At 51.4% G+C, this 15,610-nt stretch overlaps 1 protein-coding gene and 1 non-coding gene across 6 annotated transcripts in view; both read right to left on the bottom strand.

Annotated features, from left to right (window-relative positions):
- POLR3E (RNA polymerase III subunit E) overlaps positions 1-13,916 on the bottom strand; it is a 37,756-nt gene extending 23,840 nt beyond the window's left edge. Inside the window, exons 1-7 of one of the 5 annotated variants that reach the window (XM_030924522.1) lie at positions 13,746-13,879; positions 12,303-12,398; positions 8,104-8,177; positions 5,890-5,940; positions 2,865-2,942; positions 2,036-2,151; positions 1,565-1,647 (exon numbers count right to left, since the gene is read on the bottom strand). In XM_030924522.1, coding sequence (XP_030780382.1) covers positions 1,565-1,647; positions 2,036-2,151; positions 2,865-2,942; positions 5,890-5,940; positions 8,104-8,139 — 364 coding nt within the window. In that variant the 5' untranslated portion in view covers positions 8,140-8,177; positions 12,303-12,398; positions 13,746-13,879. Of the gene's footprint in view, positions 1-1,564; positions 1,648-2,035; positions 2,152-2,864; positions 2,943-5,889; positions 5,941-8,103; positions 8,178-12,302; positions 12,399-13,745 lie in introns of all 5 variants that reach the window. The other 4 variants (XM_030924523.1, XM_030924524.1, XM_030924525.1 and 1 more) reach the window with 4 other exon arrangements.
- Positions 13,917-14,059: 143 nt separating this feature from the next.
- Positions 14,060-14,141, bottom strand: TRNAL-AAG. Its single transcript has one exon. It is a non-coding gene; the product is annotated as a tRNA-Leu (tRNA).
- Between the last annotated feature and the right edge of the window lie 1,469 nt (positions 14,142-15,610).

Below are 15,610 nucleotides of genomic sequence, written 5' to 3'. Positions count from 1 at the left end.
AAACCGGCAGGCAGATTTCAGTGAGCCAAGATTGAGCCACTGCATTCCAACCTGGGCAACAGAGTGAGACTCCCTCTAAAAAAAATACATAAATAAATTTATGAAAAATATATCTTTATTGTATATGTTTTTTTCAAGACAGAGTCTTGCTCTACTGCCCAGGCTGGAGTGCAGTGGTGGAATCTCAGCTTACTGCAACCTCCGCCTCCCAGGGTCAAGCAATCCTCCCACCTCAGCTTCCTCAGTAGCTAGGACTAAGGGGTGTGCCACTATGCCCAGCTAATGTTTGTATTTTTTGTAGAGAAGGGATTTTACTATGTTGCCCAGGCTGGTCGGGAACTCCTGGGCTCAAGCGATCTGCCTGCCTCGGCCTCCCAAAGCATTGGGATTACAGGAAAGAGGCACCACGCCCAGCTATATGCTTTTACCTTGTTTTTGTTGTTGTTGTTGTTTGGTTTTTTTTTAAACTTTTTAAACTTTCTACTAAAAACTAAGACACAGGCTGGGCGTGGTGGCTCACACCTGTAATCCCAGCACTTTGGGAGGCCGAGGTGGGTGGATCACCTGAGGTCAGGAGTTTGAGATCAGCCTGGCCAACGTGGCAGAATCCCATCTCTACTAAAAATACAAAAATTAGCTAGGTGTGGTGGTGCGTGCCTGTAATCCCAGCTATTTGGGAGGCTGAGGCAGGAGAATCGCTTGAACCTAGGAGGCGGAGGTTGCAGTGAGCTGAGACTGTGCCACTGTACTCCAGCCTAGGCGACAGAGTGAGATGCTGTCTCAAAACAAAACAAACAAACAAAAAACTAAGACACAAACATACGAGTTAGCCTAGGCCTACACAGGGTCAGGCTCATTAAGACATCACTAGGTGAGCCAGTTCTTCAGCTCCATTATAACCTTTCGGGACCACCGTTGAGTATGTGGTTGGTCGCTGACTGAGACGTAAGCACACAGCGCGTAGCTGTGAGTGAGGAAGCCCGTGGCTTCTTTCCCTTAGCACAATGTTCTCAAGGTTCATCTGCGTGGTAGCATCGGTGCGTCATTCTTTTCTGGGTCAAATAACATCCACTGCATGAATGGAACACATTCTATTTCTCCATGAATCCAGCGGAAGGGCATCTGGGTGGTTTCCACATTTTGGCTATCATGAAGATGCTACTGTGAACACCTGTGTATGGTTTTGTGTGGACACATGTTTTCATTTCTTTTGGACAGATGCTGCCTAGGAATGGAATTGCTCTGTCATAAGCTTTGTCTTTAAAGACAAAATTCTGTCCCCAAACGTATGTTATGCTACTTGTATGTATCTGTGTTCCGGGAGGACAAATGAACTTGGAGCCCCACCCCATCTAGTCAGGCAGTGTCCAACCAGCGGGCCCCAAAGGTGGCCACTTCCAATCCCCTGACAATGTCTCATTTCTGTTATTTCCACACCTGCCCGGCTCCCGCAGTGTCTAGCTTTCAGGGCAGGTGGGAAATGGACACCAGGCTGGGGAGGTTCTCTCCCTGCCCAGCCCCCACAATGCCATGTCCCCACCAGGGGACGCCCAGCCCCGGGTACCTTGCCTGTAGAGTGCAGCAGCATAACGGGATGTGTTACTGGTGGTCTGGGAAGAGCAGAAGGTTTGTTTGTCCATCAGCTTCCTGGAGCACAGGGAGAAGCAACATCACAGGGGAAGGCAGCTCTGAGCCAGGGCCTGTGGCCACAGCGCACTCCACCCCCCAGACACCTTCTGAAGTGCCTCAGTCAGGGACCAAGGCCGCAGGGCAGCCTACGCGGGTCTCAGGAGCGGAGCCTGGGGATGAGAAAACCCATGGCCTTGTTTGTAGACCAAGAGATGAGGAGTGGGTGGGAGCTCTGGGACCAGCTAGCTCAGGGAGGGTGGGGTCTGAGACAGGCCCAGCCCTCCAAAGGCTGGGACGCTGGTGGGGAGCCCAGTGACGGGGCAAAGGGGGTCAATGTCTTTAAGGTCTTTGGGAGGCTCCTGTGTGAACACAGGGAAACCGGACAGGCTTGGGGCTGGGAACTCACGAGGAATACGTGCTGGTCTCGTCGGCGCAGGCCCCATCCACGTTCAGCGCGATCTGCTCTCCTTTGCTGCGGCAGTAGTTGGGGTTCAGCGTGTCGATGGCCATCTCAAGCTCTACCTGGAAGCACCAAGCATCCCCACCAGCCATGAGAAGCCCAAGGCACGGCTCCCCAAGGGACACCCCAACCCCACCATGGCCACCTCCTGACCAGGTCCCTGCCCAGAAGCGGGACTGACACATGTCCCCAAGGGTCCCTGGATTTCAGTCCACACCAAGGGCCACAAACCCAAATTCCAACAAAAATGTTACAATTTTTTTTTTTTTGCGGGAGGAAGTGGACAGTCCTGTAATCTTATTTGTCCTCTACTTCACTCCCAAAGGTCTAAATTAGGTGCCAACACTTAAAAATCAAGAGATTTCTCACAAAAATCCTTATTTCTCACTTCTCTTGAAAAGCCAGCAGAACTGGCAATACCAGGATGGCACTTCCATGTGGCTACAGGGGCTAGAGTTGCAGACCCTCCATGGACAGACGCTAGGTTCTCTTCCTATCAGACCTACTCCATGTTCACCCGCCTGCCCCCGTCGTACCCTGGGAACCTAAGCTCACATCTGGTCCCATTCTCTAATTCATCAGCCTTGTGCCTCCCTGACCTCTCTGGAGCTGCCCTGTCTTTCTGGACACTTTCCTTCTTCAGCTTTCAAGGCCCTGGGAGCTGCTGGTTCTCCTAATTCTCCAATGGCCCCTTCTCTGAGCTTCTCGCCTCCACCGGCTCCCACCCTCATCACCCTTTCTTCCCGCCCCCACTGCCCTCAGCGGGCAGCCCCACCTTCTGCTGCTTGGGCTTGATCTTGGCTGAGAGGTGCGGAATGTCATCGTAGGTCATCGAGGCTGGACGCACAGGGTACTGGGGAGGGGAAGGGAGCCATTAACTCTACTCCGCCCAGCCCTGCCCAGAGCTGGGCCCTGCCCAAGAATCAACAGCTATCTCCAAACCCACCCCAAGCAGAGACTGGCCTTACCCTACCACAAGGGTACCAGCTACCCAGCTCTACCATGAGGCACCCCTGCCAGTCTCCACCTGTAGCCCTATTCTCATCAGCTCCCCCCGGCCTCCCTCCAAAGGGCCACTGCAGGATGTCTCTGACTTCCAAGGGACAAGCCTACACACAAGAACCCAAACCAGCATGCTGCTGCTCCAGGAACCCGCACAGCACAGCCATGGGAGGTGAGGATGGGGGTCCAGGGCCTAACTACCAGTGGACAGGCCATCTGGGGAGAGAAGGATGAACAAAAGAAGTCCACAAGGAAGCAAAGAGCGAAAGCAACACCGGCACGTGCTGCTCACTGCTGAGGCCAGACGACGGGCAGGTGGAAATTCATGATCCCATTCTCTCTCCTTATCCGGTTATGTGAGCTTCTTCACAAGATACTGAAGAAGGGAGCCAGGCAGCCATGGCCCGCTCTTATCTTTACATGAATGGCTCACACTGCAATGCGCCCAACACTCAGGGGCTCCTGTCCACATCTGTCCTCACAGTGCACTGTCTCTCTCTCTCTCTCTCTTTCTCTCTCTTTCTCAGGTAGAGGAGTCAAAATTTGGACCCCTCCTCAAATGCTCTGCCTGGTCTCACGACAGCCTGTGGAATGAGCCTGGTGGAGGCATGGCAGTGTGGAAAACAGGCCCTTTCAGATCAGCTACATTCTAGCACAAGGAGACGGTCATTTCCTAAAAGCTCACTCACACAGCAAAGTCGTGACTCTTCCCTGCTTCCTGGGCTGGGACTGCGGGCAGTTCTGAGATCACCTGACCAGGGGTGGGAAGGTTGAAGGGCGCAGGTTCTGGCATCACAGGCCTGGCTTCCAGTCCTCATCCTGTTCCTTGTTAACTGTGAACTCAGGCACCTCGCCTCCCTGAGGCTAAGCATCCTCACCTCCCAGTGCTGCTGTTAGCACAGAGGAGGCAAACAGAGCCAATGGCGGCACAGGGCTTGGCACTCTGGAGACACAGGGGTCACTGGCACCTCCACCATCACTTTGCAGCCAGTCAAGGAAGCAGTGTGAGCAGGCACACAAGCACAGGCCCCATTCCCACGGTCCATAAGGGTGACACCCCGGGAGTGGAGGCCAGGCCCTCCCAGCACAGGCTTGCAGCATCGCTGCCATGGTGCTCCTCAGGCCCCCGTGCCCGTGAGGGCCTCCCTGTGCCTCGCATTCTCATGTGTATCATGGGATATGAACACTGACTCTAACTGTGGGAATGTAACATGGGGCAGAGCAGCCCAGCAGTTTAGCCTCAAAAAGCTAAACGCAGACCCAGCAGTTCTGCTACCAGGCATATACCTGGAAGAAATGAGAATTCACGTTCACATAAAAACTATGTGAATGTCCACAGTAGCATTATTTATAATAGCCAAAAAGGAGAAATAACCCAAACACCCATCAGCTGACGAATGGATAAACAAATGTGGTCTGTCCATACAATGGCACATTATTCATCAACAAAAGATCAAATATTGGCTGGGAACGGTGGCTAACACCTGTAATCCCAGCACTATGGGAGGCTGAGGCGGGTGGATCACGAGGTCAGGAGTTCGAGACCAGGCTGGTCAACATAGTAAAACACCATCTCTACTAAAAATACAAAAATTAGCTGGGCTTGTGGCACGTGCCTGTAGTCCCAGTTACTCAGGAGGCTGAGGCAGGAGAATTGCTTGAACCTGGGAGGCAGAGGCTGTGGTGAGCCGCAATCAAGCCACTGCACTCCAGCCTGGGCAACAGAGCAAGACTCGGTCTCAAAAAAAAAAAAAAAAAGGCTCAAATACTGATGCAGGCTATAGCTACCATGTGGATGAGCCCTGAAAACATCACGCAAAGTGAAAGCAGCCAATCACAGGAGGCCACATATTGCAAGATTCCAGCTATGTGAACAGAACAGGCAAATCCACAGACAGAAAATAAGGGGAATGGATGCCTGGGGTTGGAGGTGGGAATGGGGGGCACATGGGGACTGATTGCTAATAGGTATGGGGTTCCTTTAAAGGGGGACAAAACTGCCAAAATAGACTGTGGCGCTGGTTGCACAGCCCCATGAATAGACTAAAATCCACTGCATTACACACTGAAATGGGGAAATTGTATGGTGTGTAAATTCTATCTCAATATATCCGTTATAAAATACAATAATCACCATCATAGGGTTATTGTGGGGTTAAAGAGGTAACTTGGGTAAATGCTTTAAACAGTCTGCATATGATCAATGCTCAATACATGTTGGCCACTATGACAAGCTGCAGACCCAGCAGCAAGGGGAGGGGGCAGAGGTAGCAACCCAGGGCCCTCACAGCTGGCAGGACTGAGGGCTCACAGACGCTGCCGTGGAGCAGCCCCTTGGAGCCTCCACAACAGCGGCCATCAGCACTGGCACTAACTCTCTGCCAGGTGGCATCCTAAACACTTCACTGTGGACTCAGTCCGTCCTCCCGGGGACCCTATGAGGCAGGCATTATTACCATCACCACTTTGCAAGTGAGGAAACTGAGGCACAGAAGAATTAAGAAATGTGCCCATGGTCTCGCAGCTACGGTGTGATGGAGTTGGATCTCAATCCGGTCTGACCCCAGAGCCCCAGCTTTAACTGCTGCACCCTTCTGCCTCTCCTGTGTCCCTTCAGTTTTCCCGTCTTTGAAATGAGACCAGTATTAACCCACCCACGAAAGCAAAGTGACCCCATGACACTCTCCACACCGAGAACCCTAGCTGAGGTTTCCCATCGTCTCCTGCCCATGTTCCTGAGTCCACATAACCCATCCACACCTGCTTTTCCCCTCTTTACCTTCAAGTCCCATAATTACCTGAAAGAGATACAGCTTTTCCGCCAGACTCTTGGCCAAGTACACGTCGATCTGGGAAGAAGGGAAGATGACTTAACCGGGAGACTGGACACAGTGCTGACCTTCTGGGGCTGTGCGGGCGCTTCCAGCTTCAGTTAGGGGTAGTGGCTCAGGGAGGCAGTTTGGGGAAGGAGGAAATAGCTCAGCTCATGCTAAAAGCAAGGAGATCCAAGGCTGCACACTGGGTATATTCAGGAATCCCTCCAGAAAGCTCCCAGGGGAACCAGGGCTAGAGTTCACCTGGCACCCCCACCCAAGTTCATAATCCCCCAGTAAGCACACATCTTCCCTGGGGCTGCACTGATTGGGAAACATCCTGGAGCCTGGGCAAATGCTCTTCTGAGAGGCAGGCAGGCGAGGGCTCACCTATGCCTGTGCCTCCTGGCTGGGCCCTCCACCTGCCCCTCCTGGACAGGCCTACCACCCTGTCTTAGGGGGTCTGCCCTTCATGACTGGTAGCTTCGCTTCCTGTCTTCCCAACACTAACCACCCCCACCCCGCCATGCAACAGTTTGCCTTCCTGCTTCCTAGCTCCTCCTATGAACCACATTCTCTCCTGCCCCTGGGCCTTTGCACATGCTTTTCCCTGCATCTACAGAGCTCTTCACACATGCCTCCCCTGAGCCTTGATTGCTTGCTCCTCCGAGGACTTGGTTGAGGCATGACTTGGGCAGGAAGCATTCCAGGGTCCCTGGCTGCAGAGGGCGCTGCCTCTGTCCTCAGAGTCCCTTGGACTCTTCTATCCCATCACCACCCCCGTATTGTAACTCCTGCTACTGCAGTGTAGATGCAGCTTAAATGCATCTAAATAACCCACATCTAGTAACTTAGCAACATCCCCCAAGCAAGGAAAAACCACCTCTATTCATCTCCGAGGACCTTCTCCTTGCCCCTGCCCTTCCCACTGGAGGTCAGGCTCTGCATATAGGGAGGCTGAAAGCAGATGCAGTTACTTTTTGCCTTTTGCCTTCCAAAAGTCTAAGTCCTGGGTTAAAAGGATTCTGAAAGGTGAGTTTGACTATAAACAGCTTTCTCTAAGAAGGGAAACCTGGGCCAGGCATGGTGGCTCATACCCGTAATGCCTATACTTTGGGAGGCCAAGGTGGGTGATCACTTGAGGTCAGGAGATCGAGACTAGCCTCGTTATCATGGTGAAATCCTGTCTCTACTAAAAATACAAAAATTAGCCAGGCGTGGTGGCAGATGCCTGTAATCCCAGCTACTCAGGAGGCCGAGGCACAAGAATCATTTGAACCCGGAGGCAGAGGCTGCGGTGAGCCAAGATCACACTACTGCACTCCAGCCTGGGCAACAGAGGGAGACTCCATCTCCAAAAAAAAAAAAAAAAAAAAAAAAAATTAGTCGGGCGTGGTGATGGGCACCTGTAATCCCAGCTACTCAGGAGGCTGAGGCAGGAGAATCGCTTGAACCTGGGAGGCGAAAGTTGCAGTGAGCCGAGATGGTGCCACTGAACTCCAGCCTGGGCAACAGAGCAAGACTCTGTCTCCTAAAAACAAAAAAAAAGGGGTGGGCGGGAAATCTGCCTCCCACTGCCTGCACCCTACACCCAGAGACTCCTGCCTCATCAGTCTTGCCCACAGCCCATTAGCTTCCCAGGGAAGGGGACCCTCCTTGCCCTGCTGACTGATGTGTCACAGCCCCCGGCACACAGTGGTCCAGTGAACAGTTGCTGAATGACTGCATCTGCGTAAGCCTGGGAAGGAGGGACTGATGAGCCCATTTACTCATTCATTCACCAAATAGTCGCCGGGTACCTGGGTGCCAGGCACTGTACTCGGGCTTTGTGGCACAGCAGTGGACAGGAAAGAAAGCAATGAACTGATATCTAGGGGATGACAGGGGCTAGGCCAAGTATGAGTTATCGCCAAGGTAAGGGCAGAGAGAGACACGGGAGGGTCCAGGAGGGGAGCTGGGTGTGGAAGGGCAGTCAGGGAAGGCCTCTCTGATGAGGTGATGCCGGATCAGAGACCTGAAGGAAGGGAGAGGTCAGCCACGCAGGGGTCTGGGGGACAGCAGAGGGGACCAGGCAGAGGGAACAGCAACGGTTAGGGGTCCCAGAACATCAACAGGTCCCAGACTGGCCTGAGGACGCTTGGCAAGGACCCATTTCCACCGCCTGTAGCCCCGGCGGCAGGGACAGAGAGCAGCAGTTACCTCCTGTACGACTGGGTCATCCTCTTCATTGGCCATACTAGAGGAGAACCAGCCGCGCAGTCCTTGAGCTCGATCTGCAAAGGAAGGCGAGAGACTGGGACCGTCAGTCAGTCGTTCAACCAACATTTCCCTGTGCCTATTCTGCAACAGGCCCTGAACTGGGAGGCGGAGCCCACAACCAACCAACTGACCTTCTTTCTACATCTACCGTGAAGTCCACAATGGACGACCAACCCTATACCCCATCAGAAATAAAGAAGAAAAGAAACACTCGGGTGCAAGCGGGTAGACCAAGCCAACACGTGTGGGCTGCACCTGTGGGGAAAAGCAAATGACTGGCTTTAAGGGTTTCTTCTCTGCTCACAGAAAATTCACTGCCAGACAGGAGGATAGAGGTTGGCTGGTCCCAGCCATGATTAAAACACTGGAGAACTGAGGGCCCTGGGGAGGCTTGAAAGAGCAGCCAGACGTCAAACAGGAAGACAGACAGTCCAAAGCTCTCTCTGATATTTGATTTTCAAGCTGACTTTAACTCGAATCCTGAGTGAGATGACTCTTCTGTGTTTTTGGTCTAAAAATGACCTCTTCACACACTCTTCTGTCCTGTATTCAACACAATGACCCTGTGAGATGTGGTGACTGTCACTGTTTTATAATGAACAGACTGGAACTCAGAGATACTGTGTGCGTTTTTACCCAAAGTCACGTAGTAAGCAGGAAGATGAACTGGACTTCACATCCAGGCTGTCTGACCTCAGGTGACAGGTACAGGTAGGGGAGGTGAGAGGCAGGCAGGGCCTTTCTGCTGGGGAAGAGGCACGTGGGGTATGCCTGGAAAGAGAGGGCGTTGGGCAAGCCACGACAGCAGAGGGGAAAAGGAATTCCAGGAAGAGGGAAGGCTGCAGTTCTCCACGGAGCAGGTTGAGTATTTCAGCTGGTCTGCCCCTTCACATACCCAAAGAGAAGAGAGGTGGTCATAGGAGGATGGTACTCAGGCACCCCCAGGCCTCAGCAATCCCCAAACCCCTGCTCTTGGGTGAGACCAGCATTTTTTTTTTTTTTCTTCCTTAAGACAGTCTTGCTCTGTCACCCAGGCTGGAGGGCAGTGGTACAATCGGCTCACTGCAACCTCTGCCTCCCGGGTTCAAGTGATTGTCCTGCCTCAGCCTTTCAAGTAGCTGGTATTACAGGTGCCTACCACGGTACCCAGCTAATTTATATATTTTAAATAGAGACAGGATTTCACCATGTTGGCCAGGCATGATTTTTGTCTGATCTACTTAACATTTGAACTATCTAATATGTATTTATTTATTTATTTTTAAGACAAGTCTCACTCTGTCGCCCAGGCTGAAGTGCACTGGCATGATTTTGACTCACTGCTTCCTCCGCTTCCTAGGTTCAAGTGATTACCGTGCCTCAGCCTCCCAAGTAGCTGGGATTATAGGCATGCACCATCCGCCCAGCTAATTTTTGTATTTTTAGTAGAGACGGGGCTTTGCCACATTGGCCAGGCTGGTCTTGAACTCCTGGCCTCAAGTGATTCGCCAGCCTCGGCCTCTCAAAGTGCTGGGATTACAGGTGTGAGCCACTGCACCTGGATAAAAACCAAAGTCTTTATCATCCCATGTAAACCATAAACAATCTCCTGCCCCTTGACCTGCCAGACCTCATCTCCCACGAGCCTCCTACCCTCCTCTCCTCTCTAAACCCACCTCTGGGGATTTGTAGCTGCTCTACCCGCCTGATAACCTCATGACCCCCGCTTCACCTCTTTCAGGTTTTTGCTCAAATGTCACCTTATGGCTAAGACCTTCCCTCTCCAAATCAAATTGCAAACTGCCTTCCCCACCCCTCAATTCCCTTCTCTGCTCTGGTTTTCTCCATAGCAAGTGTCTATCACCATGTGACAGTTTACAGCTCTGCATCTGTGCCCACCACTATTGCCACTAAGCTGTAAGCTACGTGAAGGCAGAGATTTTGGTCTATTTTGTCCCTTGTGGTACCCCAAGTGCCTAGTACATAGCAGGCACTCAATACATGTTTATTGTCTAAATAAATGAACCATGGGAATGCTATTTAATAGGAAGCTTCCTCGGGCAGAGGAAGATATGGAGGGGGTAGAAAGAGAAAATTCAGGGAAACAGGCTATTGTAATAGTCCCAGAGACGGAGGATGGAATGAAAATCAGAAGTCGCATCTCGACAGTTTCAGGTGCATCTCGACTGTCTGCTGTGCAGAGAGAGGGCAGCGTGGAGGGGAGAGCCCAAGGCCTGACCCCATCTGCACTGGCTGCCAAGCGCCACAGACATGTCAAGCTCCTGCCTTCTCTGCAGCCGGCAGTGGACAACTGAGAGGCTGGGGCCTGCCAGGTGAGCAAGGGGACAGATCATAAGCATTGAGGGTGTGGCCTGGGAGCTTCCAAAGACACAATCATTCTTTCTTGGCTACTGCTATGCCCTGTTGGCCTCTGTGTTGCCAGGGATCGGGGAGGCTAAGGTGCCCTGTCAGCTAGAGAGCTGGAGCTCCTCCCTCTGGATAGTACATCTGGGTTGATACAAAGAGTGTCACCTCCCTTCATCCTCCAGGCCGAGGTGATCCAACTCAGTGGCTTTCAAAGTTTTCAGCCTAAGATCCACCACAGTAAGAAATTCATCTCAGCCGGGCGCGGTGGCTCACACCTGTAACCCCAGCACTCTGGGAGGCTGAGGCGGGCGGATCACAAGGTCAGGAGATCAAGACTATCCTGGCTAACACGGTGAAACCCCATCTCTACTAAAAATACAAAACATTAGCCAGGCGTGGCAGCGGGCGCCTGTAGTCCCAGCTACTTGGGAGGCTGAGGCAGGAGAATGGCGTGAACCCGGGAGGTGGAGATTGCAGTGAGCCGAGATCGGGCCACTGCACTCCAGCCTGGGCGACAGAGCAAGGCTCCGTCTCGGAAAAAAAAACAACAAAAAACGAAATTCATCTCATATAAATAACCCAGAACATACATACAGTTGCATAACTGAAACAAGGTTTCACATAACTATAACTGTCTCTACTATATGTCAGGCAGTGATGTTTTCTACTTCATTCATTCAAAACAAAAAATGCTAGCTTCAATTCCACTAAATCGATTTTACTTCCCACTAATAAATCTCAATCCGCAATGTGAAAAGCACTCATCCACGTCTCCCTATGGCTACCTGCCTCCAAAGTCTCCCAGCAACAGTGAGTCCTTGGAAAGGCTGGCGCGGTGGCTCATGCGGGTAATCCCAACACTTTGGGAGGCTTAGGTGGAAGGACTGCCTGAGACCAGGAGTTCAAGACCAGCCTCAGCAACATAGTGAGACCACCGCCCCCCCGCCCGTCTCTCTTTAAAAAAAGAAAAAAAAAAATTAGCCCAGCGTGGCCTGCAGTCCCAATGACTTGGGAAGCTGAGGCAGCAGGATTGGTTGAACCCAGGAGTTTGAGGCTACAGTGAGCTATGATCACACCACTGTGTTCCATCCTGGGTCACAGGGTGAGACCCTATCTCTATTGGGGCGGGGGAGCCAGGCACACTGGCTCACGCCTGTAATCCCAGCACTTTAGGAAGCTGAGGCAGGCAGATCACCTGAGGTCAGGAGTTCCAGAACAGCCTGGCCAATAAGGTGAAACCCTGTCTCCACTAAAAATACAAAAATCAGTCAGGTGTGGTGATGCACACCTGTAATCCCAGCTACTTGGGAGGCTGAGGCAGAAGAATCGTTTGAACCTAGGAGGCAGAGGTTGCAGTGAGCTATCTTGCCACTGCACTCCAGCCTGGGTGACAGAGCAAGACTCTGTCTAAAAAATAAAAATAAAAATAAAAAAAATGTAAATCATTATTTCCCTGCCTAAAACCTGCCAACCGTCACTGTCACATAAAACAAAACCCAAACTCCTTTCCATGAGCCGCCTAAGGCCCTACATGATCTTGTCTCTGACCTCCCCTCACCATCCAGGCTGGTAGCCACTTGCTGGGCCTCCACCAAGCCAAGCCCCAGTCCACCCAAGGTCCTTTGCACATCATCAATTCCCCCACAGGGATTTCCAAGGTTGCTCCTTTTTACTGAATATCATCACCGCCTGCAGGAGAGGATAGGTTCCCTGGCCACCCTATTTTAAAAGCCTCCCCCAACTTCCTCCCAGGCACTACCACATCTCTATTTTCTTTCCTTAATGGGTCTCACCTTAATCTGGAACTACCTGGTCTATGTGCTCAGGTGTTGTCTTCTGCAATAGAATGTAAGCTCCATGAAGGCTTCTCAGTGCTTCCGTTTCCTCAACTATGAAATGAAGATTAAAAAAAAAATCCACTGCTGGTTCTCTCAATACCTAGAACAGTGCCTGGCACGAAATTGACAATATAGTACAAAGAATACTTTATATTTAAACTTCTCATTAGCCCTATTAATAGAGATTTATCATCTTCAATTTGGAAATGAGGAGACTGAGGTTCAGAGAGAAGTAACTCATCCGAGGTGGAATCAGGACAGAAACTAAGGTCTCGTTGATGTCAAAGATCCTTATTCTTATTCTTAACCACTACACTGCACAGCTCTTCGATAAAAGGCAGTATGGTTAAGTGGGTAAGAGCCTGGACTTAAGAGGAAAACTATGCGGGTTCAAATCCCACCGCAGCTGCTTCGCATCTGTTGACCTACTTGAGTTGTCTACGTTTGGTATTCTTCCCTATTTTCATCCCTAAAGTAAGGAAACTAAGTACCGACCTACAGACAGCTGAGGGGAGGAGTAAGGACGTTAATAAACGTAACCTATGGGAAGGTTCGTTATTACTTGACAACATGTTTTCTGCCAATGTAAGCGGGTAAAAACGCTGCAAGCAGGAGCGTCACCTAGTTTCTAATGAGCCATCACCACAACCCAATGAGGCAGGAATTTCTATTATCCCCATTTCACAGATGAGGAAACTGTTGAGATCGCTAAGATCTCTTATTTTCGCCTCCAAGCCCAAGGAATTCTAAAGCTAACCCAAAGGAACGACCTTGTTTGTTTACTGATACCTCCTCGGACCGAATGGTCAGCTGAGGCCGTATCCGGAGCACAGAGTTGGCTCAGTAAACACTGAATGGTTGCCTGAATAAATGAATGAGGAATCCCAGGCCTCGCCGGGCAGAAGCTAATCCGGTTCAGCTGCGAAGAGGGGGCTCCGGCAGACGCAGGTGCCCTCCCTGCCCATCCGGGCGGGCCGCCGACCCCGAGCCTCGCTGTCCAATGGGTTTCTGCTCCCTCGCGGGTGGTCAGGCCCCCTTCTCACGCCCACCACGCAGTCACTGCCGCGAGCAGCCACCACACCCGACGCCGAGGACAGGTGTTCCCTCCGTAGGATGCCCCCCAGGCCCGGGTGGGGCAGGTCGGCTGGACCCTGAGTCACCGCCGGCAGCGTCGGCCGCGGCCTCCCCAACTCCCAGGTGTCGGGTCGGGGAAGTAGGAGTCCGGGGTCGGCCTGGAGCCGACTGCCCCTCCTCCCGCCCGAGTCCCGAGAGGCCCCCAGCCCCTCGGCACGGCGCGGCGCGGGCCTCCTTGGCCTACTCGGGAATCTAGCCCAGGCCCTCGTCGTGAGTGCGGTCCCTCTCAAGCCCCAGCTCAGGCGCTGCCAAGATGGGACTCACCTCTCCGCAGGGGCCGAGCGCGGACGGCGGCAACCGCCCAGTTACCCGCGGGCTGCAGAGGCGGCGGCGGCCCGGCTCTTCTCTCAGGCGGCGGCCATGTTGCTGGTGGAGAAACTCCGGCGGACACGTGGGGGGAGCGGGCCGGCCCCAGCGCTTCCTCTTACCCACAATGCCCCGCCCCGGCGCACACGGCTCCGCCCCCTCCGCCGCGCCATTCATGCAGGCCGTGAGCCCCGCCCTGCAGCAGGGGGCGCTGATGGCACGAGCAAAACAGCCGGGCGTGTATGCAGCGGGGAACAAAAAGAGATCAACCCTGGCAGCGGTGGGATTCGAACCCACGCCCCCGAAGAGACTGGAGCCTTAATCCAGCGCCTTAGACCGCTCGGCCACGCTACCCAGCTGGTGTTAGTGTTTGCCAGAATGCTACTTAATGCTTTTGCATTCGCATTTCATCTGAAAATCGCGAGGTGTTTTTGCTGAGGTTTTTTTGCTTAACGTGTGTTCAAGCTGATCCCTATAGAATTATTTTAAAAAGCCATGTGTTGGAAAATAAACACTTGCTCCAGTTTTTAGACCCAGGTTTGTTCCGAATAGGTATTAGAGCAAAACCCATTTTTAGAAACTGTACTCTGAGATGGATGGTTACCCTGGAGACCCCTGGTTAACCCACAAGTAATCCATACGACCCGGATTGGGTGTCTCCGGGAGAAGAAATCGATCTGATCAGAAACACGCACTAGGGGATCTGACGGCCAAACCCGGGGGCTGGTCTGGGCAGTTGTCTCTGAGAAATTATGTGTTTAAATTTTTACTTACACAAATAACCAACGAATTATTGTAAAATATTTAAACTTTGCAGATAAGGTACAAATGCTCTTTGACTCTTGACTCGCATCCTAGGCCCCTCCGCAGAGGTAAGTAACCATTATTATCAGTTTAATATGTACTATGGTTTGAATGTGTCCCCCAAATTTCATGTGTTGGAAATTTAATCCCCAATGTGGCAGTATTGTGTGTTGGGCCCTTTAAGAGGTGATTAGATCATGAGGGTGGAGCCCTCATGAATGGATTAATCTATTCATGGATTCATGGATTCATGGGTTAATGGATTAATAGGTTATCTTGGGAGGGGGACTGATGGCTTTATAAGTGGGAGCTTTATAAGTGCTAGACCTGAGCTAGCAAGTGAACAGCTCTGCAAACCCCTCCATATGATGGCTTGTACTGCCTGGGGACTCTGCAGGGGTCCCCCACCAGCAAGAAGGCCCTCACCAGATGCACACTCTTGCCCTTGGACTTATCAGCCTCCAGAACTGTAATAAATAACTTCCTTTTCTTTACAGATTACCCAGTTTCAAGTATTCTGTTATAAGCAACAGAAAATGGACTAAAACACTATATATCGTTCTAGATCTTTTGCCGTGAATTTATTTGTTTATATCTATATGGATATATAGAGATATATCCATAGAAGATAGCTTTGTTTTTATTGTGTATGGATTTTAACACAAATATTGTCACATTATTCATATAGATCTGCAATTGGCTGTTATTTTTCACCAGACTGTATTTTAAAATACCTATCCATGTGGATATGCACAGATAATAAAAACGAAAATGTACAAAAATTACAAAGAAAAAAATCATCATCCATAGTGCCACCACCTGGCATTAAATTAATGACTATTATTATTGTGGCTTTTTTTTCCTTTTGTTTTTTCTTTTCTCTCTCTCTTTTTTTTTTTTTTTTTTTTTTTGACATGGAGTCTCGCTCTTGTCCAGGCTGGAGTGCAGTGCTGTGGTCTCCCTCACGGCATCCTCCGCCTTCTGGCTTCAAGCGTCTCTACTAAAAATACAAATTTAGC

Source organism: Rhinopithecus roxellana, chromosome 20 (assembly GCF_007565055.1).
Source record: "Rhinopithecus roxellana isolate Shanxi Qingling chromosome 20, ASM756505v1, whole genome shotgun sequence".
Lineage (NCBI taxonomy): Eukaryota > Metazoa > Chordata > Mammalia > Primates > Cercopithecidae > Rhinopithecus > Rhinopithecus roxellana.
Note: the sequence above shows the minus strand (reverse complement) of the source record. Positions and strands in the feature narration are given on the sequence as shown.